The following is a 27,291-nucleotide window of genomic DNA, read 5'->3' as shown; positions in this document are numbered from 1 at the left end:
ATGGCACACCACTAAACCAACCTCTTGCAAAGTTATTAACAAATTCCACAGCCAGCATGCAAGGCACTGATAACTTGGGTCTCCTTACGTGCTTAGAAATCCAATGCCAAGTTGCACAAAAAAAATCTTGCGATTAATTTACACTCATTTCATGTTTTCCACTCACGTTAGACGTTGCAAAGTCTCTCAAAGAAAATGCATGTTCATTATAACCATAGAGAAAGACATTCGAAGCCATTATCCCTGGGCTTAACTTGTTTGTTCTGGTCTATCCTTTGGGCTCACATTCCTGACAGTGCCATCATACTGGGGATCAATTATGTAGGGGTTGAATGGTAGTGTACATGGTATTAACTGTTGTTACAGAGCAGGCCTTGTGACTACCCGTTCTCTGGGGGAAAGAACAATGACAACTGTTAACAATAGAGCCATGCATCTGATGTAATGTTAGAACGTCAGTAGTATGATCACTTTCACTTGCTACGCAACCTCAAGACGGGTGCGGCAGGTTGAAATTGCCACCAACATTCACCCTGAGTCATGGATACACCATCTTAAACCCAATCTGCAAGAGATCGCCTGTCCAACACACAAATCATCCTAAAAGCAATAGTAAGTAATCCATCCTTTGCTCCACCCAGCTCCTCCAGCAGCAAATATTTGACCATCCCCCTTTTTTTCCTGGACTGGTACAGTAGTGTCACTGTACTGCCAACTGATCATAAAAAACAGACCAGAAAGAGAAAGATTTAATGAAGTCAGACAGGAGAAATGTGTAAAACGATAAGTGGGGTGGACAAGAAGACGGGTGGATGAAAAGACAGAGGGTGCCGCTCATGTGTTATATTGCATCACCCGACTACAGTAGTTCGGAAAAATGTTGGATGTACTGTAGTGGAGAATTCCACAAAGTTTAAGAGCCAGTAGTCTGACTAAAAGATGTAGTTTTGGCCATGGGAGCCAATGGGGGAAGACTGTCGAGGAAGGTGAGGCCAGGGAGCACAGCCCACCCCTTTCAGAGGGCTTCCTGAGGATATCCGTGGCTTGAGCAGAACAGTGCTTTGCCATCCCAGCAGAGGAAACCTGCCAGATCTCTCTGTAACCTCAATAAGGAGACCAGTCAAAGGGGGGGGGGGGGCAAAGGAGGAAAGAGCTAAGTTGGACTGGGCAACAATAGACAAAATTAGGCTATGATAGACTGTGTTAGAGCATTATCGCCAATGATATAAAGTGGCCTAGCTATCCACGGTTTGGAAGAAAAGGACTGAAGCATATGCTGCCACTCTGTATGAAGTGCTATGTGGGAGGAAGCACATAGGGATCACCTCATCTAAACATATGTTTCCCAGACACAATCAATAATCATGTCTCGAGAGCAGTATCCAATCCTTAGGTTTTGAAATGAAGCACTAGTAAAACTACATGTTTTCCAAATTGACAAACTCCACCCACGCTGTGTGAAACACCACAAAACTCTCTTCAAACAGAAAAGGATTCCCTGCAGGCAAGTAAAATATTTCCACAAGGCCTTGCCTCAAGATGACCTTTCAAGCATAAACGGGATGAGAGGTTTCTTTCAGAGGAGCAAAGAGGGAATAATGGATGACTGTCAGATGTCTAGATTTGTGATCAAATCATCTAGACTAGGAAGGAGCACAATTAGAAGCTGGCCCTGGGTGAAGGCATGTCTGAGGATCTGTGCTGCGTCTCTCCTCTACATTGTATCGAGAAATACAGCAGTCATTCCAGATACAGCTGAAAAGGAGGTGTAATGGAGAGGGGGACTGGAATTGATTATTACAGAGATCTTAATGTCTGTACAGATGCACACCTCAAAAAACATCACACATTATGCTGAGACAGAATTGTCTGTTTTCAGTCAGGCAGTTTTAATGGGGCTCATTTAACATTCAATAAAGAGCCTTCAGCTCTGGAGGAAAAACCCTCATGTCTCCACAAGTAGGGGGGGGCTAGAAGCAAATCCCCATTCAGACATCTGTAAATCCAACCACTTAGAACAGCTATAGCTCCTACCCCATACCATCCTAAACTGCCTTTGACTCTTAATTAGCTCAAGGGCTATTTACTCTGCTTCAACCACAAATAAATGACTGGCTTACTTAGGTATTCTTATTAAACACATTCCATATCAGGCTGCTGTGAATGGTTAATGGGGCCCCTCAGAAAAATACTGCAGGCTGAAGTGACCTTTGATTTACAGTCAAAACATGATGAAAACTTGTTTTGAAGGTGCAAATGTAGATGACATCATTTGCCGTTGGCCGTTTTAATGCTTATCTGCGATGTCACTTGAGTGTTAAAAGTAGTTCTTGAGTTTGGCATGTGTGCTGAAACGTGTAGTAATCAGTATGAGTATTGCAAGCATGAACAGATTTTTACCAGGGTAGATATCTATCTGTGCAAGTATGTTGGCGTGTTCTCATGCGTGGGGAGCCAAGACCAAACACATTTGCAACAGTGAGTTAAGTTGGGTTAACAGGCTTGGACCAAACCCAAAAAGGGCATTCCCATATAGGCTCCCAAGCAAAACAAAAGCCATTGAAAGTCACAGAGCAATGGTTATATATAGCAGATCAATTTTGCTTTGAGGGAGATATGGTGTTCATTGTGCTCAGGAGCACATTGTTAAGTATAAAGGTCATTATAAAGGGCAATGTAGGAAACTTTTATTTTTGCAACTTTTTATTGTGTACTATTTAAGCAAATAAATTGAAACATTAATCTAAGATACCGTAAAAGCAGTGAAAATATTGTCTTGCATTCACAAGCAGAGGAATACCGCAAAGAAATGACAATGTTTTACTGGAAACCATTCTATTCACATAAATTATGCCTGCAAGCTGCCATCAACTCAAGCAACTCACCACCAAACATCCATTAACTTTCAGAGAAAAGCAACCAACAGAAAATCGTGCATTTCATGGTTGTCGATGCAGTTAGTTCTAGTATGACAAACCGACCTGCTGAACTTTTGAGAGACACTGACTGTCAGCAGCCAAGAAGGCTGATCGAGTTCCATACTTTCACACTTGTAATCGTTCTAGTACAGTTTTGTAGGAAAATAAGATGGTCACAGCTATCCAAGCCTTCCCAAGACTCAAGTCATAAAAATGTAAAGTGATACAGTACGTGGAACAAGATCCCGACAAAAGCTGAGGTCAGTGATTTTGAAATAATATGAGCGTGTGCTATGTCTGCTGGCAGGAAGGCTAATGGTTTTGAAATAACTTTTAGAGAGTGCTGCAGGATGTTTATTGGCGGGATAGTTAGATACTTTAAATGAATGTTTCAATTAGTTCATGACCTTCAACAATGTTGATGTTTGCCAAAAAAAAAGATGCATTTATTATCAACCTGAAAAACTTGAAAAGTTTAAAGGATTATCATGAGTGACCATTAAGTAGTGGAGATTGGTGTCACATATTAGTCAGGAACGAAAGAGTTCAAAAAGCTTGTTGTTGCTGTTGGGTATGTGTGTATGCACGTGTTTCAGCTAAAGGGGAAAAACGTCAAAGACGAGCACAGCATTGCAGACATTTGCCTCCAGAGCAATAAATCTGGATGAATTGCCTGGCTGGGAGCCAGGTCTCCCACCCGGTGTCAGAGGGCAGGACAGCCTCCCCCTCCTACGTGCTCACACACACACACACACAGCATTTACACACCATTCACATCTTCAGTGCCAGACCAAACCAAATTAACACCTCTGTCTTTACACAGACTGGAAGTGACTGCAACACATTTGGTCAGCAGATCAATCAGATCTCATGGCCTGTAAAATCAAGGCGGCTTTGGTAGCCAAACAAAAGAGCAGTGTTGCAATATACAGCATCTCCAAAGCCACAAGCATTTAAGGCACAAACATGTAGATCACAGTAAATCTGACTCTCTGGACTAAGACAACAGCAGTTTGAAAAGAAAACAGGGCACACAAAATCTTTTATGATCAAGGGGAGCTGAAACACTATGGGTAATCAAACTTACATTAATATGTCAAAAATCAAATGTTACAATGTTTCCCTAATAACCACAGCATGAGATGAACTTCAGGAAGTCTCAGGAAATACTCAGCATTTCTAGTTGTATGTTTGGTACTGTTATCATCCAGTTAAAATACAGACAACACATCTCCTCAAACAGAGGCCTCAGCAACAAAATCATGCTTAACTTAATGAATAGTCTGGAGCCTCTGGCCCAGCAGCAAAGCTTATCTGAGCTCCTCCAATAGAAACAATGAAGTATAGAAGTACACCAAATGCTCAACAGCCACAGAGAACAGGGCAACACACACAACACAAAAACACACACAGTAGGCCTACAAAGGGTTCTTCTTTCAAATTGTAACATACCATATTCCCATTCGATTCCTGTTTGCAGTCAGATCCGACCGACTCAACAGTATGACTTCGCCACTAGTAGCCTACAACTAAAGCACCTGAATCCCAGACCACATGTAGAGTGCTGGTGCATTTGAAACTCGGGCCTATATAAGGAGGACGCACTGCGAAGAGTTGTTGTGATGCGTGATTTGCATGCACCGACTACACACAATCACTCATCCGGCAAATCAGTGTCAACTTTGAGGATGAGGGTGAAAACTCTCAGTTAGCTGCGAGTCTATGATGTCAGTCTATGATCGTGTCACCCCTCCCCCAAAACTTACCAGCATCCCCATAACGTCCGTCCACAGTTGGGAAAAACTGTCGGACGCAGCAGCGCTGTCTGCCTGCGGCTCATCAGAAGGCGCACCGGTCCCCTGCTCACCTTCCATAATGTTAGAATAGTTTGTGTTAAGTCAGACAAATCTTGAATCCAAGCCCACAGGCAGCGGCCTGATCACCAGCAATAAACGAGATGTCGGTGCCAAGGCAGCTCCTAGAGAAAGTTGCCCTTGACGCACCGGTGAAATGCTCCAACATTGCTTGGCACGATCCGAAGTTTAGAGCGTAAATTGCGCCCTGACATGTTTACGAAACTCCCACCACAACTCGTGCGTCGAATTCAAATAATAAGATACGTAAAAAGGACAGAAAGGCGACCTCGAGGTGTAGAAACCCACAACAGGTCACTCGTCTGAAAACTTCCTAGCGGGGTGTTCCCTGCTCCACAGTCCGTGCTGCACGGATCCGTGCCCGGGCATAAACCAAACACCACACCGGGGGAGAAGTCGTCCAAGTGGGCGAAAAGTTTCCGAAAAGTTATTGGAATCCCTCGATGAGTGACAGAAAACGGTCTAAATTAGTAGAGCGAGCACACATAAGCTTATTTCCATTAGAAATTTCGAGTGAGAGAACGCCCGGAGCTCAGAGCAAATCCTCCAAACACTGCGCCTCCCCCCTCTCTTCAGCCGCCGCTCCTCTCTCTCTTGTTCTCCCTCACACACTCCTCCCAACAAAACATTACAGCAGAAAAAAACACTTGCCAGAAGCCCAATGGCCAGGAATTAACACACACTACTGACAAATCATTAATATTCCAATAATACGTTTTTCATGAGAAGTTATTCATATCGTGACTTATATTTGTTTGAGTAATCCAGTAACATTTGACTTGTGGCAAACTCTTGTGACTTTTTGTTTCAACCCTAAACATGAATCTTAGGACTTTTATGATCAAATGTTTGTTGTACTCAATGGCGACTTTGCAGTGACAAAATCCTGTGACTGATGACTTTCATGTCCTTATTGCCTTGAACGTTTTAAATGGTGAGTTTATTATTTTGCTGAGAGCAGTAGGCTACTATTCATTTTATGGATTTGTTTTAACAGGCCAAAAAACTTTTATCTCATGCTGACATGGCTTTCCACCAATACATCTCTCCAGCCAGCTTTGAATAGGGACTGTGAACAAAGCACATTCTCCACACAACTGTATGAAAAACAAAAAAGCCCATGGGAACATGTGTTTAAGGGGGTGATGCATACTGTGCCCTTTGCCTGGCATAAATCTGGACGAAATGCTGGACAATAACACAAAAATGAAACTTTTACTGTAACAACTTAATTTGAGTTGGTGCACAGTGTTGTTCTCTGTGCTGCATATCTCATTTGAATACGTAAGTAGAATTAAAAAAAAAAAAACACATTATGTACAAGCATGAAATTGCACAGCTATCTTCTCTGATCAGCCCTTTGTTATGCTCCACCAGCAGGCTACTCTATTGTAATAAAGAAGTCCAGAGACTCTGTCTCTGGTTCTCCCTGTTGTTGTCAGAAGCACGTTTTCAACAGCTGCCAGGTCTTGTGACAGATGCCAGAAGGACCAGAGATAGAGTGAGACAGAGAGTAAGACTGAACATTTTATAAATCACAGCTCCTCACTCAGCTCCCTTCCCTGTGGTTTCAAATCAATCTAAAATGCTGCTTCACCTGCTGTTTGCCAAATCAGCCTACAACACCACAGGCAATAACAACATGCATTTAAAAGTAACATAAACAAAGGAAAAAGAACAGACCAGAAAAAACTCAACGCCACATTCTTTTCTGTAACCATGTAAAAAGTGATCAGTTACACAATAATCCCCAAAGCTACAGTTTCACCTGTAGTGCAAGGAGATATGTGACAGGAGGCCTACCGTGGATTATGCAGGGTGCAAAAGGCTCCCACACGTTTCACTGACGTCACATCGTCTACAGGTGAGCAATATGTGAACTACTGTATTTATTTAATTTTATAAAGACATCTATTCTTATAAGACTTACAGCTAGAATCTACAGCTATTCTAGAGCTCACATAAGCATTAACATGATCACAATGATACCACTCATTCCTTTATATACAATATCATGGTTCAAAGTGTGTGTAGATGAAGAATGACTTTTACAGGCCTTGGATGAGCGGCAGCTGCTCAACAGTATCCTGCTTACAGTCTAAACACACAGAGCACACGCTCACACAACAGCAGCTTTGTTGGCTGGTGAGTCGACAACCCGGAGGTCTGCACTGTCGACCTCAAATCTGTAACCTCAGGGTGACTGAGCAGCAAGTGGTAGAGCTGCTTGTGTGTGTGTCCATACTACCATTGCATCATTGCGCTGTCCATCAGTCTTCCTGTTTCCAAAGAATGGTGACCACATGTGTGTTTTTGGAGGTACCACCCGGATCCTACCCCTCCTTCCAGCTAAAAAGGGAAAAGGGGTGTTGGAAGTCAACCCCCCCCCCACCCCCCGCACACACACACACTCCCATCACTCTATAAGCACAAACACTCTTCCTACCAAAACCCCCCATACCCAAATACAAGACAGTGTGACCCCACCTGGAGCAACTCAAACAGAGGGGGTCAAACTGTTAATGAGGAGAGGAGGACGCCTGTTGACTCAGTGCACACTCATCAAACACCGCTGGTGTGTGTGTGTGTGTGTGTGTGTGTGTGTGTGTGTGTGTGTGTGAGTAGATGCCAGCTTTCCCCATCTCTTTTCACACTAACCACTAATCAAGGTGTCATGTTGCCAGACAAGAGGAAACAAAAGTCACTTGGTAGTAATTTCAGCATATGCTAATGGCCAATTTATTACATGTTAGAGAGTCATCTCCTTTGATCAGCTTTTGCAAACATTTGGTCAGAAATGAGCACAAAATTTGGAGCATATGAACATACGCCTGCAATCAATTGACAGTGTCCATAAATTCTCCTGAAAGTAGGATGTGAGAGCTAAACTTATTTCATGGTTCTCAAAATATATAGGGGGTTGTTTCATGAAAAGGATGATGTCATGAATATAAATTGCTAACATAGGTTACTTTGAACATGGTCTTGAAAGCCTCGGGACTTGGACTATATCCAGATGGATGTCAAGTATTAAGGTTATTTTGACACTTTCATCTAGCTTCTTTCATCTGTTCTCCTATCTATTATTCAATTTATTATTAATAGTTTCATTGCCTTATCATGCATTCTTCTTCGCCTGTGCTGATCCTGCTGGGTTCCTGTGAGATGGGGGGGGGATAACACTGTGTCATCAGGTTTGGGACGGGAGAGATGAAGCATTTATATAAGACAGTTTTACACGCCGTTTCAGCCTTGGTCATGATGTGTGTGATTATTTGCTCAATATAAATCAGTTAAAAACAAGCCTATTTTCATTGGAGTCAAGACAGAAGCCTATAGATGCTGGATGTCCCACACACCATTACAATGGTATGGATGATGGGATTAACAACATTGGCGATGACTAAATTTACAGGACCAGGTAGGAACGGGAATAAATAATTTAGAACAAGCCAGGACAAGGCAAAATCACACCCTCTGGTTCCCTCTAAAATGGAAGAGCATGTGTTTCTTGCAGATATCACTACAGGCGTGAAGGCATTGCCGGGAACCTTACATCTACAAAGAATCAACTAATCTCCCACCCAGCCCTTTCATTAACCACTTAAACACTCCCACAGGCTACACAATGTTAAAGACTCAGATAAACTTCCGTCGAGGCGATAGATTTTCTATAAATGCTCTTGCCCTGGATTACAGTGTATCACAGTGTGTAATTTTCTACTGTAGATGACTCAGCAAGATTATCGCAAAACTGGGCGGTGTGTCTAAACACACTCATAGGGGTGGTGATGTGAGGTGAGAGCAGAGAAAGGAGAGAATAGAGAGGAGGAGCAGACGCAAGATAACAGTCTGGGAGGAGTTCGAGTGTAGGAGAAGATTGCAGTGGAGTCTTTACGCCTGGTCACATAATAGTAATTAGTATCAAACTGATAAAAGTTGTATAATGATGTAGAATTTGTGAGGAAAAAATAAATATCTATAGAATAATGTGGTCCACCAATATTTAGTTCTAACCATGAATTGTTAGGATGAAAAGAGCGATAAGAAGAGGAAGAAAGAGACACTGGAGAGGGACTCTGAGGAGAAAATAGAGATAGAGATAGAAAAAGATGCAGATAGCATTAAAGCAAAGCAGGGCTGGACCTCCCCTGATAGTGAGAGTGACCCTTCCTGGAGGTCAGTGACCCCGGGCCTTAAAAATAGCCCCTGGGGGAGTCACGAACCGTGCTGGCAGGGGTGATGAACAACATGGTGATATGGAGATACATCAAGGGCAACAACAACGCACTTAAGGAATGCTATACATGACCACACAACACTGACACACTGCAGTTTACACACTGATAGAGAGTAGTACAATAACTGAGTTTTACCACATGCATCCTCTAGATTCTAAAGATGTCAAATGATAAAAGTCTAAACAAGGAACATTTTGGAAATTACTTCTTAATACGGATGTATATGCAACCAGTGTTTTAGCCATACTATGTTTTTATAAAGGTTTCATGAGGTTTCCTATACATACTGTATATCCTACACATTGTGCATGTTGAAGCTGCAAGGATGTAGTCATTTCTTTTCACTCTGATTACCATATCTTCATCTACTGTATACATCACCTTTTTCCTACCTATAGTTCTATACGTCTTCCTTTTTTCAAATTAACATACATAGGTTTACATCCAGAGCTTAATTGGATTGAATGTCCTGAACCCGTATCTCTTAGTTCTCAGAGCGACTTCTCTTAGTGAATAATTGGGATCAAGATTTTCACATCATTAATTCTGCTTAGTCGATGGGTCAAAGGCCTGACAGTCCCCTGGCATTTTCTTTGAACCAATCTGGATGTGAGAATTTGTTATTCTTATTTATCTGTGTGTGCATATATATGTGTGTGTTTGTGTATTCCAAAGTGCAAGAAAATATGTGTGTGTGTGTGTGTGTGTGTGTGAGAGGAGTAGGTGGTCAGGCCAGCCCCACAGTGCTTCACACACCGCTGAGTCTTGTGTGGGAGTTATCACACAAGCCCAATTAGCATGACAACTAATTACTGTTTCCTTGGTCCCCCTCCCCCAGCTAAGCAACTCATTAAATTAAATCAACACACTGGTCTTTCCACTGAAAACAATGGTTTCAGGGAGTAATAATGAACGCCTGGTGCTTGCTGTTTGTGTCCTCTAGGTATTACTTTTCATATGGTGGTCAGTCTTTTGAAAGCTGGGGTGTGAGGTGCATGTGATAACCACTGTTTGTGGTGAAACGGTATATCAGCAAAAACAATCTGGATATGGGGGCAATGTCAAGGACAGTGTGTCAAATCTGTACACCTGCACCAACAAAATGCCACACAATATCCTGTGGGTGTCAGTGTGATGCAGGAATTCAGGGCCAAGAAGAAAATAACAATATTTATCAGCATCATTGAGATGCAGTGAGGAAAAATGAGGTTCTCAAGATTTGTAGCAACATGACCCGCTGACCGTCAGACAAAACATTTTCATTGGAATTCTCTTTGTTGCACAACTCTCACATTCTTCATGTTGCATTTAAGTGAATTTGACATTTAATTCTAAGAGTCCTGTATGTGTTGGCTGGTTTTTACTCGATTGTGCACTCTCCAACTCAATGACAAGTAGAGTTTGTATATGCATGCAGAAAATTATATTGTGCCTCCAACAGACACAAGCAACTCCGAGCAAGATTTACAAGTAGTAATCCATGTTTTTATTAATGCAGTGGTAATTGCAGGTCCCTTTCATGTGCTTTGTGTAGAAAAATACATGGATATAAAAACAAAGCATATTTCTGCTAAGCCCTGGATTCCCAGATTCTCCATGCAATGTACGCCTCCGTGGCCATGTGGTAGGTGATTGTGTTACACCATTGTGTGTGTGAGTGTGTGAACTGAGATTCCAGGGTGTTTTAATCAGGCGCGACTGAAAGGACAGATGTTGTTTTGGATGTAAGTGAGCTTCCAAAGGCATGAGCAGCACTGTGTGAAACGCCAGAGTCCTTTAACTGAGTGCACAGTGTTTGGTGTTTTTGAGCTTGGTGCATATTTGCATGCAGGGATGTTTGTTTGAAAGAGAAATGGCCATGGAAGAAGAATAAACTGCGTCTTTGTTAAAATGCCGTTCACAGCCGTGCTTGAAAATAACAAGAACAGGGTATAAAGTGCACGTTTGTTTATTTGTTTGTTTGTGTGAGTGAGTGAGTCCACAGGTGCAGACAGTGGAGATGTGTTGGTCTCACTGTGGATGGAGGTCATGAGACTCAATTGGCAGCTGTGTTGGTGTCAGAGTGGCAGTGCCAGGCTGACAGTTAATGTCCAGTATGTCATACATTTGACTGGTCATCTGACTCTGTGTACTGGAAAACTGTACTGGACATCTGTACTTCAAATAATCAGGTGCTGATTAGTGGAGAATCCAACAGGTTCACATTCCCCCATACAAACGCACTTCAAAAAACAATCAACAATAAAAGGCCACAACAACTACAATTCTACCATACAACATTAGATATAAATATATCCATTTCCATTTCCATAAGATAATGAGATACAATTACAGAGTACAAAATCTGGCTAAAGAAGAAAACCAAAGAGAAAGTTCAAACTAGTTTAATGATGAAAACTACAAACAAAAGAAATGTTACAAACTAAAGTCAGATTCCTTTTTTTATTGTTTGACCATCCAGTGCTTTTATAGAATTGACAACCTTTCAACTCTACTTTCTTTCTATACTGTACTGAACGTGATTTGAACAGTAAGGAAGGATGCTACTACCATAGAAACAAATATAACTGAGTAAAATTATTGACTTTAAAAAATACTCGCTAAATAGCTGTAGCTGTCTAATGTATAAAAAAGTACCCTGGACAGCTACTTCATTGTAATGCAGCTACATAATTGGTTATCCTTGACTAATATGAACATGGCCAGAGTTTGTTGTTTATTTGGATCCTACTTAGTTGTTCCCTTGGCAACAAGTACTCTTCCTGAGGTCCTCAGAGTCAATGCACTTGCACTCCTGTCAAAGAAAGGAGGTGAGTCTTCTTTGAATATAAAAAAACTACTAAACTTTGAGCACTGGGAGATTGTTTTATATATTGCAACCTGAGGTAATAACAAAGGCACTTACTTAGTACTGTATGTGATTTGACCATAATTCTTGCTAAAAAAAAAAAAATTACACAATGTACCTCAAATCTCAAAAACAACCCAGAGGTATTGAGTCTGTTTAGCCTGACGAGACAGCACTTGTAGTCCAGCTGTTTTAGATCAGATCTTTTGCCACAAAAACAGTTGGTCATTGGTCTCTTGCTTATCAGTAGTTTTCCCATGGGTAAGTTTTGCGATATTTTCTTCCATTTTTCAAACCCCTTTCAAAATGTTGCTTCCTCTCTTTGTGTTCTCTTCCAAGTCCTTCTATCTATCTGAGAATGGGGCAGTAAAATGGGACATAGTGGTGCCCCCTGCTGTTGTCAAATATACTTACAAACCACAGCGTACAGGCTCTCCTTGGACACTGGACTGTCTACTAAATCCTCATGCACATCCTGTTATGTCAAGTCAGCCGCTCTGCCATATGTTAGCCTCTGAGCAAGGTACAGTAAAAATAGGCTTGGCCTCAATGTTATTAATGACCATGTGTGCTGTGAACGCATAATTATACCCTGCAGTTTCATCCCAAGCTCAGTTTTATAGTACTCGCTTCAGGTTTATAGGACACAAATATACACACAGGAACACATGCATGCACATTCAAGCTCACATGCAGAGATGGGGCAGCTTTGCATTTACTGTACAGTTCCAATGCTAACAAGACAGTACCCAGTGGGGCTCAATAAAGATTTTATGGGTCTCTCTGCTTTGTTTCTCTGCCTAAACACTCTCACCTGTTGTCTCAGCTAATGTCTAACATGGAGTGAGACACCACAGAAAGAAGTCATACAACGTATTTTGGCACTGTTAATGTATGCTTTGCAATGGTTGGGTCTTTTGGAATTTGGACAATTGTGATCAAAACCTGTGACCGTGTATGTGTTAGGTGGTCACCTTGACCAGTGGAAACTAGAAAAAAAACAACATTCAGTTTCTACAGAAGCAGAGAAAGACAGGGAGTCTCTTGTGGAGTGTGGTGCGAGAGGAATTCCAGTTCTGGAGATGCCACATTATCCCTGGCACACATACCTAAACAGATACAGATACACAGCACACACTCAGCCACGGACTCACTGACACAGAATAAGGAACTGTATGCAAACTGCAAATCAAATCTAAAAATACCTCAAGCCCACAATTTATAATCTTGTACAAATATGTATCATTTAGCATTTACAGCTTCACTTTCCCTGTAGATTTATATCACATTGCTAGCAGCAAAGGCTGCAGACATAGCTGACATTTGGTTATGTATTAGATGTTATAATAACTTGTTCCTCGGCCAGCCCCAGGCAGCTCTGTGGTATGGCCTTCTGTAATTACTGTCAGTATTCACACAGCCACCATATATCTCACACACAACCCGCGACACATGATCTGTCACACATTCTTGGCCATTTGCACATTAGAAGCAAATAAACGGCCATGTTAAAATACATGCTGACATGCAAAAAAATCGTCTTCTGACTCACAACAGTGGATGAATATCAAAACCTCAATGCAGAGGGATTTTCAACACTAACATATTATTCAACCCAATCCCAACGCTCTGTGCTGCAGGAGCTACACCAGTCTGTTGTTGGTGATATTGGTGAGTATTGGGGCAGCACTAGAGTTAAATAGTTTCCCCATACTATAATTCAATTTCAAGAGCCAAAAAGAGAAAACTGACCTGCCTGCAAATGAAGAATGAAGATACTACAAACCTCCACCAATAACCTATGTTGCTTACAATTTAAGAAGTTATTCTTATCATATAAATTTTCAGTCAAACAGAATTATTCAAACTATAAACACTCCCTTAACATTTAGCATACAATCTCTGTTTATTTCATTGTTAGAGTTACAAATTCCTTGGCGCAGGGCCCATCTGTCCACTGGACGGCATGGAAATCCATTTTCAGATATCCTGCTGACAAAGACACAGACGAAGAATCTAAACAACTGAGGAAAACAAATCTTAATCTTAACAATGGATTATCAGTGTTCATTTACATTGTGTCCAGTGACCCCAAATGAAAAAAAATCACGATTTCATTGAGTAAGCTCAAGTGTCAGCAGATGCTTAAAAGTATTTACCATGTATTGGTTTTTAAAATGTGGCGTTGATGCGTCTCTGTATAACTGGCTCTGTACTCCGGATTTAACTGCGGTCTGACAGCATGTACTGTATGTGGTTTGGGCAGAGCACATTATATAAGACCTCCCTACTGACATCATTAGCCCGTCTGGTCCAGAGTCTAACCTTGACCACAGCACATTCAGCCCCTTTCACATTTCCTTCCCAATCATTTATTATTTTTTACTTTGCTTCCTCTATAACCAATTCATTTGTATTGCTAACAGAATCAGAATTAGAATCAGGTTTATTTCCAAGTAGGTTTTCACATATAGAATTTGCTTTGGTATTTTGGTGCATAACAATAAAGACAGTGAGTAGAAAATTCGAAGAAAGATAAAGCAAGTACTGCAAGTCAAGAAGCATAAATATAAAATTGACATTATAAAAAAATAATATGACTTATTTAAATAAAATATTAACCAGGGAATAAACAAATGTTCACAGTATGAAGTATACAAGTATTTGAAAGTAGTTTTCAGCTTGTACAACTTTGTCAGTTTTAGTGATCAGTGTCTCATCAAGAGATCAGTTGACATTTTGGTTGTTGAGAATCCCAACTCAAGTTTCAATTTAAATTGAATTTTGGTGTGATAATTCCTAAAATATATTCCATAACTACCAGCTTAATGCATAATAGTAGGTTCACATAAAAAAATTGACACAATTAATGAAAGTCAGAACAGCACAGATGACAAGTAAGCAATCAGCTACTCTGCCAGTGTCTAATTCCACCATTAAAAACTCTCTGACTGATCTCTGTGTGTGTGTGTGTGTGTGTGTGTGTGTGTGTGTGTGTAGCACAGTCTCAATCTGTCTCTGTCTGTCTGTCTGGCTGTCGACACAACACTCAACCACACAACACACAAACATAGTGCAAGCTCAGCTCAACCACTGTAGCCCTCCACTTTCACAGGAATTTCCCCCCATTTTAGCCCAGAGGATCCTGCTTACGCTGGCAAAATATGAACCCAGTGGCAGCGTTGAGCCGCAAAAACACAAAACAAAACAAAACTTGTATATTTTCCTAATTACTTAAACAGATTCACATGGTGACGTACGAGGTCCTGGTCAAACTTGTGGATTGTGCTCTCAAACAAATAAAATTGATGCTTATATGAAGAGAAGGGAGAAGAGATTTTACGATGAGTGAAGACTTACTTTTTTTAAGGGTTCATTCAAGTCTTTGGGTTTTTAGCTTCAAAACAATAGCAATATCTAAAAGTGATTATACAATGTGCATATGACTTAGTGTCATTCTCCTGATGGATTCAACAAATCATCATCAAAGTAAAGGTAGAACTAGGGCTGCATATCATTTAATTTTTTTATACTAGTGCTAATGGAATAGCTAGCTTTTGGCACCGATATAGAACAATGCTTTTTTTCAAACCCCCGTTTTTTTTCAAATGCTAAACTTCTCAAATGTTGAATGTTCTCTCAAGACAAGCAGCTGCAACTTTTCTCCAATAAAATTTTGATTTAAATCAGGAACTACTGGATCAAAGAATTGGACGAGGCATTCAATGACAGATCTCAGTTCTTGACAGTTTGATACTCAGTTCTAAGGACACATTTCAGGTACCAAAAAAGTACTGTCGTTTAATACCCCATCCTAGTTATAACCCTAATCTATATATCAACATTAAACATGAAACCATATCAGGAAATCTTGTTGCGTCTATATGCTGTAATTGGCTGACTCAGAACCTTTGAGGTGGTAAAAGGGTTAGGGGGTACCATGACGATGCTCTGATGCTTAGCATAAGCCATGGTGATGGTTGCTCTGGCTTGACGAGACCTCATTACAGGCTGGTGGGGAGTCCTGTCTGAAATCTCGGGTCCAGATGGTCACTCAGAACCAATTAACACACCTTTCTGACTCACTCTTACTAACTCAATCCCTCTGCTATCTGTGTCCCCACAGAACTTATCAGTGTGTAGCCTGCGTCAACATGCCAACAAACACAACAACAAACAACCAACCCCACATCCAGGCTGATAGAAAAAACAAATGGAGCAGTCGGCGGTCATTAGCTTTGTGTGTTTAATGATTGTCCTTCCAGTCTAGGTTAGAGGCCAGCCAATGCACCAGTAATGAGTCCGCTCCACTGCCCCCTCACCCTTTTGGAAGAGTGGAGCTTCTCTGGAGCCAAGACGACTCAGCGGGACCAGAAGCAGTCTAAAGGTTAATGGGCCCACTGAGATTAAATGCAGGTTGAGTAAAACTGAGTTTGTGATACAGATGGCTCTGCCTGAGGTAAGGACACATTCCTAAATAGGAGATTCCATGTTCTCAGTTCTAAGGACACACATTTGGGAACATAATCATCGTCATTAATAGGTATTTTGTCAATAATGAGTGTTGTAATAACAAACAAAGAATAGGAGTGCAATTACTTTCATTATCCATTATTATATCAATTATCATTTTGATTAATTAATCAATCTTTTAATCTATACATTGTCAGAAAATAGAGAAAAAAACGTACAATTTCTCAGAGCCCAAGTTTACATTTTCAAATTGTTTACTTTGTCAAGTGTTTGCGATCAACCCCGCAAACGCCAAGATATTACATTTTCAATAATATCAACCTGGAAAAGCCTTCAAATTTAAGAAGCTGCAACCATCACATGTTCAGCGGTTTTGCCTAATAAATAACTTTGATGATCTATTATGAAACTATACACGCTTCCTGTAAGTGTAATATGACTGCTAGAAAGTGGGCAAGTGTTTGGGAACAACTTGAGACCTTGTTGCATTGAAGATGATCGGGCAGTGAAGGGATGGTCAGAAGGATGAAGACAAGCTAGGGGTCCCAGGAGGACACACAAACACACACTCACAGGAGGCTTGTGTTGGTACAGGAGTGTACCACTGCAGGGCTTGGTGCTGAGCCCATGCTGGCTGAAAAGATATCCATATCCTGTGGCAAAGAGCTGGCATTTAGCCCAGACCAATGTAGTATTTACCTTCCTTCTCCCTGATTATTGTTCTTCTCTCTACTGTCTTCTATCTCTTTACTACAACAACAGCAAGGGATGCACACACAGTGTGGACCTGCCACTTCCAAGACAATGTTAAACTTGATACATTTGGTCAATAACATTTGACAATAGAGAGACAGTCGGGAAACAGGGATAGAGCAAGAGGGATGGCATGCTACAAAGGTCCCCAGCCAGGATTCAAACAGAGGCATTGCAATTACATGGGATATGTAATTTGGATGGATATGGATATGCCACGAGGACACCCCAGTTACTTCCTCTCTCCTCTTTTCTCTATACACACTGTTTTCCTTCTCTCCTAGACAAAGTCTGGAATATATCGAGGGACAGCTGCAAGATGATTGGGTCATGAAGATCTCAGAGCGGAAGAAAATATGAGCACATATGGCTTGTAAAGCACAGACCTGAGATTTGACTATTTAAAGCTCTCTATAATCATATCTGAAGGAATTAAAAAATGTCTGAGGTGGGCTGGGGTATTTCCAAGGGTGTGTGTGTGTGTGTGTGTGTGTGTGTGTGTGTGTGTGTTTTGAAGGAGGAATCTTACCTCTCTGGCTCTGGTCCCAGAGTCTGGTGGGCGGGGGGAGCAAGGGATGTGGAGCTGAGCAAATGTAGGATGAAGACTGTTGTAACCATAACAACTGAAACACCAACAGCTTACATATAGGCCCACTCAATACATTTGAGTTAATATAATCAATATTCATGTACATTAAGCAAGTAGGCAATATGGTGTTGTTTCAACTGATTATCAATCAAATACATCATCAGAAGCCATCAATCAAGCCACATTCACTGGTATAAAAACAAATCTGCACTATATCAATTCACCTAGTGATATAAAAAAGAAGACAGGACACTATGAAATATGATTTAAGAATGCAGACATAACCAGGCTGCTCTTTGATCCTCAAACAACCACCCTGTGGGCACACACAAGCAAACACTTGTCATATGTTTTACTTGTTTTACTTTGACACTATCCCTGACAGAAATATCAATGCTGGGTGGAATGTGTAGCAGGCAAAGGCTTTACTCACCGTACACTGAAGCTCAACAAGATACACAGGGATAAAGCCGGGGAGAGCGGAGGCACAACTACGCATCTTCACGCACACACTGAAATTTAACTGCAGCTAGAATGAAGACAGCCAAGCTCAGACACTGTCTGGTTCCATGGTTTAGTTAGCTCAGTCATAACCTCAACCAGACTTCTGATTCAGTCTGTTCATGTACACAAATGACTGGCATCAGAAAGCAGAACATGTGGTGGAAACATGTTTACAGCTGTGACCTGGGGTTTAGGTGTGACGTAATGGCAAAATTAAAAGGTGGGTAAACTATTGTTTCATCGTCAGTGAATCAAAAAGTTTTTAAAAAGTTTAGAAATCGTACATTAAGGTATAACTTAACGAGACTAATAGACAAAAACAGGAGGGAGAACACTGACTGAGAAAACGGTAGACAGGACAAACAGAGGTTACAAGAGGATGTTTCATGGATCCAGGGTGCCGGACAGGGCAGGGCAGGGCAGGACAGGGCAGGGCAGGGCAGGGGAATTACAGTCCACAGCTGGAGCAACAGCTCCCCCTGGGGCAAAGCAGCAATAATACATAAGACCACACTAGATATGACTCAGAACATTTGCCACCAAGTACCAAGACAATAGTTATGTTTTGGTATGGGTGCCCAAAGAGAGAAATGAACCACTGTCATGAAGTCTGTAATGTCAGTGTAATGCTTCGCTGCCACTGAAAAACCTCCAGATTTGCCTTAAAAATGCACAAAAGCATTTGTCGAATTGGTTTGAGAAAGCAACTGTCTTTTGGAATAACAGCAGACAAATGAGAGATATTTTCATGATAACTTTGTTTAAAGAACTATATTAAAATGAAATCAATTTGGTGTAAAATGTTAATCTCTCCCTCCTCTCTCTCCTCCTCTCCCACACGCAGAACACACTGTGCTTTCACTTCAGCACTTTTATGTGTTTACCAACCTTTACTTTTATAACAGCCATTAAACACCCACCTTTGAGTGAGATGTTAAAGCAGGGCGAATGCTGAGAAGAAAAATAATTCACCCTGTGATTCATTACTGGCTCTTGATCCCTTAACACCTCATAAGAGTTCACAATTTATACACACATACAGTACACACATTCCCAATCTGTATCCATGGATGTGGTTGGTGCTCCTAATATTATTTTACCATCTATGGCTGGTAGCACAGCTGTCCTAGGAAGAGGCAACCATTCATTTATGATCGACTGTTGCTTGGATCAGAGGCAAGGGCTGGACAGCACGCTGCCAACCTGGACAGAGGCCACCATTCGTGGGGGAAAAAGGAAGAGCTGGGCTCCCATGCCAGATAATGTCACCACCGCGCTGTAACTAGTGTGTCAAAAAGCAGGATCTAATTGGTTTGAATATCAGCAAAAACACATCGATGCCAACAACAGACCATAACACGAACATAGCTGCCTATGTTGCCCACTGAAAAAAGCCACAGGACACATGTGCCAGAAGCCAAAAGCCTCAAACCAAGGCTGATGAGCATAACCACTGGCCTAACTTACAGGAAATACTATAAGTACACACCCTATTTAAAATACAGCATACAAAAATTACCATTTCAAGTTGTTTCATAATAGAAAGGTACATGAATGCTAACATTGTTTACACTCAATGTTTTGAATTCTTTAAAATCTGCCTTGTTGACTTTGGCTAGTGGTTTTCTTTGTCTTCCTACACTATTTCATTCTCACACTAGTTTACTCTTTTATTGGCAATGATCACATTTACACAGAATTACTGCCGCCAACTTTTTAGATATGCAGAAATGCATAAAACCAAAGGGCATCATGCATCCTGTTTTCACCCTTTTCATTTCATAGACATGGCCAGAATGTTTGCTGAATGTCCTAAGAATATTAAATGTACGGGCTAAAGTTGCATATCTGATAAATATTTTTCATTAAAATGTGTAAAAAATAAAAGTCAGCATGGAGACAGGTTTAGTTGCGTGCTTGAATCTTAGCTATTACCCAGTAAATCGAAATCTCACCACACAAAAATGTTGAGGGCATCACCCATCGTCTGCAGGTAGAGCACGAGATAGGGACCCACTCATCAAACAATGCTCTATGCACCCCTAGTGTGCTATAGTGCCCCCAGTGATCAAAAGTTCCACAGTGTACCTTTAATTTCATCCAGAATTATCCTCAAAATATTTCCCAGCCCTCCTTTTGTTATATTACACAATGTATGGTGTGGATTGTGTATGCGTGCATGTCAGAGGTCTTTGTCATGCTGCGTGCGGGTGATTTGTGATGCCTGTGGGGGATCAGAAGGTGGGGTTTGTGGGGGGTTAGCAGAGCTTTAGTTGTTAGCACAGATACTGAGCGTGTGAGAAAGTCCTGACGGCAAGCGCTGGCTGCAGCTGATATGAGTCCTCCGGGACTTCCCCTCTGCTGAGGTCATCCCCTCACACTCCAACACTCGTACATCACTGCTGACATCACCGCTGATCCCTGCCAAGCCGTTGCCATGGGCGACACAAACAGGAAAAAGCATGTGTGCGTGGACGACTGGTGTTAAGAGAGATCATCAAACTTTATTGGTGTTTTATGGAGTATAGAGTGACGTGCTTTACACCAGCATTCAAAAAGGTAATCATCCATAAACATGTATTACGTTTAAATATTAGCTCTGTGCAACAAAGCTGCCTGTGTAATCAATACAAATGAATTCCATAGAAGAATTGTTGAATTAAAAAAATAAATAAATAAAGTAAGTAAAAAATGGAAATGTGGGCTGACAGTAGAGCATGAGATTACCCTACGAAGTACTAATCACTGTGTTTGATGTGTGCCTGCACGTTGATAGGTTGGTGTGTATCCCTACAGCCTTTCCTGTCCCCCTGCTGTGCCTGTCAGTGCTTGGTATCCTGGGAAGTGGAGCAGCAGTGCCAGCAGTAATCAGAGCTCTTTGTATCCACACACACAATTGGGCTATAATCAGGGAATGTTCTTTTTTCACCAATAATAGCTGTAATCCTCTCATCTCAATATGATGTGTAACCTGTGACACATGCTCAGAACTCGGATTTTTCTGGAGATTTATACAGTACCTGGCCTCTGACTTGTTTCAAAATAGATTTTTTAAGCCAGCTTTTACAGTAAGAGCAGAACCACTGAGAATTACACTGATAATCCTCTGGAACAAACTGCGCATATGTGCTGTCTTTCAAGCACTACAATATAGTTCAAGCTCACTCCTTTTATGTCAAAAAGAAGAACTTCAATAACTATTTTAGTTAGTTTTCAATTACACTGTGTTCGAAATCATTAATTTAAAAACACACATATACACACACACAAATATAAGGGGACGGGCGAAGTATAGAGAGATACATGATGTAGGCAAGATGAGTGTGATTTAATGTTGAAAAATATCTGACTTGCAAATCCTCTTCTTCACAGTGCAGAATGAACTATTGTTGCAAACCCATCAAAAGCAATCAGGCTGTGGACTCAATAGGTTTTGAGCAAACTGCAGATCATTTGCAATGACAGTAATATTTGGGGTGCCAGTGGCACACCCACACAATCCACACATAGCACTGCAGAAATGAATACCGCTCTTTGCTCTCTGGAAAACCTAATTCAAGAAGAGATTTTTCACAAATACTTTGCCTGCCTACAGCAGAACATAAATGTGTACTCCCATGCTTCGTTTTTTATATACTGTCCCTCCGTTTTGAGAGAAGCTATACGTTTGTGTCCATCAGTCTGTCATGACATATGAAATGTCTTGGATCCTACATGTGAAACTGCTTCACACAAATATGTCTCGAACTATATCTAACAGGGGAATGCCTCTTTGTAACTGGAGCCATGAGGCATAAATCTTCAGCGAGGATACTAATGATACTGCAGAACGTGAAATCTGACAACAAAGACCCCACGAGTCTTCAAAAGCTGATTTGATGTGTGCGGTTTTCTTTCTACACATATGATGAAGCACAAACCTGTATTTCATTGTGTGTAGGCCTACAGTATATCACATGAGCACCGACCAGATCCCCCTTCTTGGTGCTGCAATCTGTCTTGCAGGGTGTGAACCGACTTTGACAAATCTCTGATTCAAGGCAATGGAGATGTGTGTGAGAGGCAGCGCGAATGTGTGCTGAGATAAGAGCGGAAACATAAAAGGAGCAGGTGAGGGGTCTAAAAAAGAGAGACGGATAAGCTTTAGGTGCTGCTCTGAAGACTCATCTGTCCTAAAATAAAAGAGGCTGGATGAATGAGAAAAGTAAGAAGCAAAGAGAACGAGAGTAGGATCAGTAAAACCCATCTGGAGTCCTCGCATACATATTCAGGCCAGCTCACAAAGCTGAGAGAACCAGTTCTCCTAACACATTTAAAGTGACCTGATAAAATAAATACCCCAGGATGGTTGCAATGTAGCATACTTAGACTCATCAATATGAGTGTCAGTGAAATCCATTCAGATGCTAAACCAGTTTTTCTTTGGTTTTTTTTGTATTTTGTATTTCCCGATTTTCATTTTGCTTCAGGTTAATTTATATGTTGCAATATATGATTTACATGTTACAAACTTGAATGAACTGTTTATTGTAAGGGTCTAAATGCCCTTTAGGCTTGTGTACAATGCTTTCCGTCCCCCATTTATTTCCATTCATTCATACATTACTTTGGTCCCACTGTGGTGGTTTCTTTGTCATCAGTCTTGGTCTTGTTCCACCTCTGTCTGATTCTCTGTTTTACATTGTTGTTCACACTGTGTTGACATCACTGAATGTTATCACCCTGGCCAAAACAAAGCAGAGCTTTGTTACTCAGTTGAACACATTTCACTCTTCTCCACTCTGTTTTGTTGGCGAGCACACATACTGTACAGTGCAGCGCTTCTTGTGCCAAATGACACTACCTCATTGGCCGTAGAGCTGGGTCTGCCTAGTGACATACTGATGTAATGCAAGGCATACTAACTTGGCTGATGTCAGACCAGTAAGACAACTAACACAGTATAGGGATGACCTCTTTTAAAACAGGGCCACTGTCTCAACATATTACTATTATTACTATGAAATATTTCATATTAACAGACATGCTTACTATGAAAAGATATAACTGATTATGTACAAGACATTTAAAGGAGAAGCAATAGTATCAACAGTGACGTCAAGTCACAAAGAAAGCTGTTCAGACTGTAAAGCAGTGACCTCAGTCACACTCATGCCACCTGCACTGTAACATCATCGCTGCTCGCCTATAAATCTCACAAAGATGCAGGCTTAGCTCGTAACAGCTAGAAATAAATCGAAGAGTAGTGGAACAGACGGACAGACACAGAGCAGCTGCACTGACAGAGGGAGATGGCTGAATAACACATGCACATATGGCAGAAACTGCACAGTCAAACAATTCCTGGGAGGCTGAGGAGGAAATGAAGGCTGGTGTTTTATCACTGTCCCAATCACTGCCACCCCCAAACTCTCCCTCCACCGGTCACGTGTGCCGCACGAGAACCGCAGCAGCAGATGTGAGCGAGACCTTCGCCCCTTTACATAAGTGTGCATCCATGCTGCCTCGCCTATTGCTCAACGGTAATGATGTCGACATACACCTGTTGCCATGGCTCTTAGCCCTGCCCTGGTATGGATAAACAGGCACAGGAGTGGTTGGCCAGCTCTGGCAGAGCATTGCAACAGCGGCTGGCATGTACAGTTTCATCTGGCAGAGATACTGAAGAAGCATAGACAAGTAAATCCAGTCCATGCCAAGTGATTCTCTTTACAGTGGAGCTTTTCATTACAACTTCAGGGAGTCTCATCAGAGTCCAGCTATGAAACTCACTGATGAGCTGAAAGGTAGGAGAGTAAAGAGACTGACAGAGAACAGCACTTGCTTTTACAGCTAAAGCCTTGTGCAAAAATTCCCATTGAAAACCTGACACACTAAAGCCAAAGCCCTCCATGAAGCACCAGCACTCTCACCTCTGAGCTAAATACTACAGCAGCATATAAATCAGTTCATTGGGTTTAATGCTGGCTTCACTGCCACTGGCATCTGTATGAGTGTGTCTGAGTTCCATGGGTGTATTTGCGCATCATGTGCCCATATTTGAACTTAAATGCGTCTTGGCATGTGTGTGAGGGAGTGCTTCCCGTCTGTGTATACAGTATTTGTGTTTCCCCTCAAACACTGGGCATTCACAATGGCATTGTGAGCTCTGTTCTTCCTGCAATTGGGGAAGTCTACCAAGGGAACTCTGGCCTCCCCTTCCTCCCATTTCTATCCCTCTCTCTTCTCCCTCTCCCCCATCCACGCCTCCTTCCTCCCTCCATCCGCTCCCTTGTTCCTTGTCAGCTGGTGGGGAGATCCAGATGTGAAGGGGGACTTGGACAGGAAAAGGAGAGGGAGAAAGAGAGAGAGAGAGAAATCCACATCCCCCTGGTGACAGACTTCATTGTCCAAGACCTTTTGGACAAGCCTTTGACACATACACACAAACAATTATGCGCATCGAACAATAGAGTCCCTCTAGACGACAAGGCCCGATTGTGTCTCTATGTCTGTGTCCCTATGTGTGTGTGTTCATCTGGTGACAAAGCAAATCAATGAACAACATCTTGCAGGAGATTTGGTGTTGATATTTAGCTGGCCTATTTACTAGGGGTCTTGGCCAGGCGTGAGGCTATTGTTCTCGTTCAGCAAGCAGAGAGGAGGAAATCAATAAGGACCAGAGTGATGACAAACGGTGATGCAGCAGTGTGCCAGCGTCTCTCTTTCCCTTCGTTTTTCTCTCCCTCTGTCTCGGCTAAATTCCCACATTTATATTGTTGGGTGGGAACACAGGAGCAAATAATTAAATTTGATTGACACACTTGCGCACCAAGATGGAAGAGGACAGACAGGTAATCGCAGGGAATTACTCCAGACATTGTACACAATGGCAAACACATGTACACTACACACACCCACACAGCATGGAGCCATGTGTATTAAGTTAATAGAGTGAGTCAGCGAAAAGGGAGCTAGTCAGTCAGAAACAAGAGGAGAGCTAGAAAGGCTCTCACTACTGGAGCGTTTCTCTTGCCAACTTACTCTGTACAAAAGTTTCTCTACGTTCTTTTCGCAGCACGCCAACTTCACTGGCTTGTTCTAAAATCTCACACTTCACAGGTCACCTCAGTATTTACCAAAGTCAGAAACATCAGGCAAAATCTGATAGAGCAAACAAAAAATGAATGAGACAATTCTTCGCTCCTGACAAAAGCCCACAAAATCAAAAGTCAGAGTCAGTACTCACCGCGAGGCAGCCCAAGTCTTTCCCAGTCAATCTTTTCTGGAGAGCTAACACAGACTAACTGTTTGAGAATGGGAGCAACAAGTAGTGCACAGTGGAGAACAATGCATGTCTGCCGGAGCACAGCAAAGCGTCAGCAGCGGAGACACAGAGAGGTCCAGTCATCAGGCTGCTGCTCACATGGGACGGGGAGAGGAAGGGAAGGGAGGGAGTGTTAGCTATAGGATAGGCTACAGTAACTTGGATTTGGCAGGGGGAGGGATCTCATCCTTCGCTCCACATGTCTTGCTCTTTTTCCCCCTTCTCCCCAAAAATGTTTCAGCAAGTCTCGCATTTCTTGCCTGTTTCAAAATGGACGTGGTCCGGCCTTCCTCTCTTGGTCCACTCCCCTTTCCTTTGCTATCTCACTTCTCGTCTCTTTTGTTCTTGCTGTCTTTCTCACACACACACACACACACACACACACACACACACACACACACACACGTAGTGTCTCTTTGTTGTCTGTTATTCAGTTCTGAATAGGCTGGCGTGCTCCTTGAAAAGGTGTCTTCCTGTGAAAGTCAAGAATGTTGAGCTCCACCTAGACACACCTAGAGTAAGTAGGTGCAGACACGCTAAAATAAGACACACACCCACCACAGACATGTTTACTCATACATGTACACATACAAAGTGACCCAGCTGTGTGAGTGAGGACAATCTCCTATCGACTCATTTGTCTGTAATGGTCATACATGCAATCAGAGAAAGAGAGCAGAAAATTACAGGGCTACTCAGGTTTTGGATCCCTCTCTCTTTCTCTCCCTCCCTGATGTCACTCGTTTTTTCTGCCTTTTCGCTCAAAGGCCCTAATTCACAAGTGGCCCAGATACCACACTGTACTGGGGGAAAGGAAGAAAAGCAAGAAGAGAGTCAGAGAAAAGAGTAACCTGATACAGCTAAAAGCAACAATTATTTGAATGAGTCACTCAGCAGTGAGGTTTGGGGTTTTTTCAATGTTAATTTGGGAGAGGGAGAGAGCGACCAAAGAAGAAGAGGGGGAAAATCATCCCATTTTTGGAACACTGCACCTCCTGAGGACTCCCTGAGGTCGTGGGAGAGGAGGAAGGAGAAATGGGGAAAAAGAAAGAAAGCAAGAGAGGGGAATGGAGGGGCAGGGGAGGACAGACATGGGCTTGGATAAGTACCAGAGCAACTTCTTCTCCTCATCCCAAATCCACCCTCTAGGACGCGGCTCACAGAGTCAGTCTTGCTGACAGAACCTAATAACATAGGGCACACCACTCGTCCAGACCACGGGGGTGACGGTGAGCAGACACTGACACACTGGAAAATAGCAAACAGATCATGAACATACAAAGCACACAACCTAAGGAAACTGAAAATACTGTGCAGCCACCACCAGAGCTGACGTGCAACTCCTAAAGAATGTAACTACATGTCAGGGTCACAGAGACCACAAGAACTCCAATGACGATCAGATTGAACTGCTTGTGTTTTCTTTTAGTTTCCAATTCTGGTGGACACTGTTGACAGACAAGACAGCATGAAACAAGTTGAAGAAATGTTCAGTATAATGGCCTCATTTTCACTATATTTTGTGATGTAGCAAAGCCATTTTCCAGGCAAACCATCTCCTCCTGCAATTGTTGTTGAAAAATCTCATTACTTATGTCTTTTTAGTAAGTTGGCAAATTAGTATTTTTCAAGCTTTCCAGTAAAGCTATTTCCAGTGCAAACCTCGATTCCTTTGTATCACAAAATGAATCAAAGAATGCAGACATAATATAATTATATATATATATATATATATCTATATATATACATATACTGTATATGGAATGCACAACATTAATTGCATTG

The 27,291-nt window shown here is 41.8% G+C and overlaps 1 protein-coding gene across 2 annotated transcripts in view; it reads right to left on the bottom strand.

Annotated features, from left to right (window-relative positions):
- The window catches only part of sash1a (SAM and SH3 domain containing 1a), a 158,613-nt gene that overhangs the window by 47,306 nt on the left and 84,016 nt on the right, over nucleotides 1-27,291 (bottom strand). Inside the window, exon 1 of one of the 2 annotated variants that reach the window (XM_070925463.1) lies at nucleotides 4,685-4,815. The exons of the other annotated variant lie outside the window; for it this stretch is intronic. Coding sequence (XP_070781564.1) covers nucleotides 4,685-4,792 — 108 coding nt within the window. The 5' untranslated portion in view covers nucleotides 4,793-4,815. Of the gene's footprint in view, nucleotides 1-4,684; nucleotides 4,816-27,291 lie in introns of those variants that run through there. 2 annotated transcript variants of the gene reach the window in all.

This window comes from Enoplosus armatus, chromosome 19, assembly GCF_043641665.1.
Source record: "Enoplosus armatus isolate fEnoArm2 chromosome 19, fEnoArm2.hap1, whole genome shotgun sequence".
NCBI lineage: Eukaryota > Metazoa > Chordata > Actinopteri > Centrarchiformes > Enoplosidae > Enoplosus > Enoplosus armatus.
This window is presented reverse-complemented; position numbering and strand designations above follow the sequence as displayed.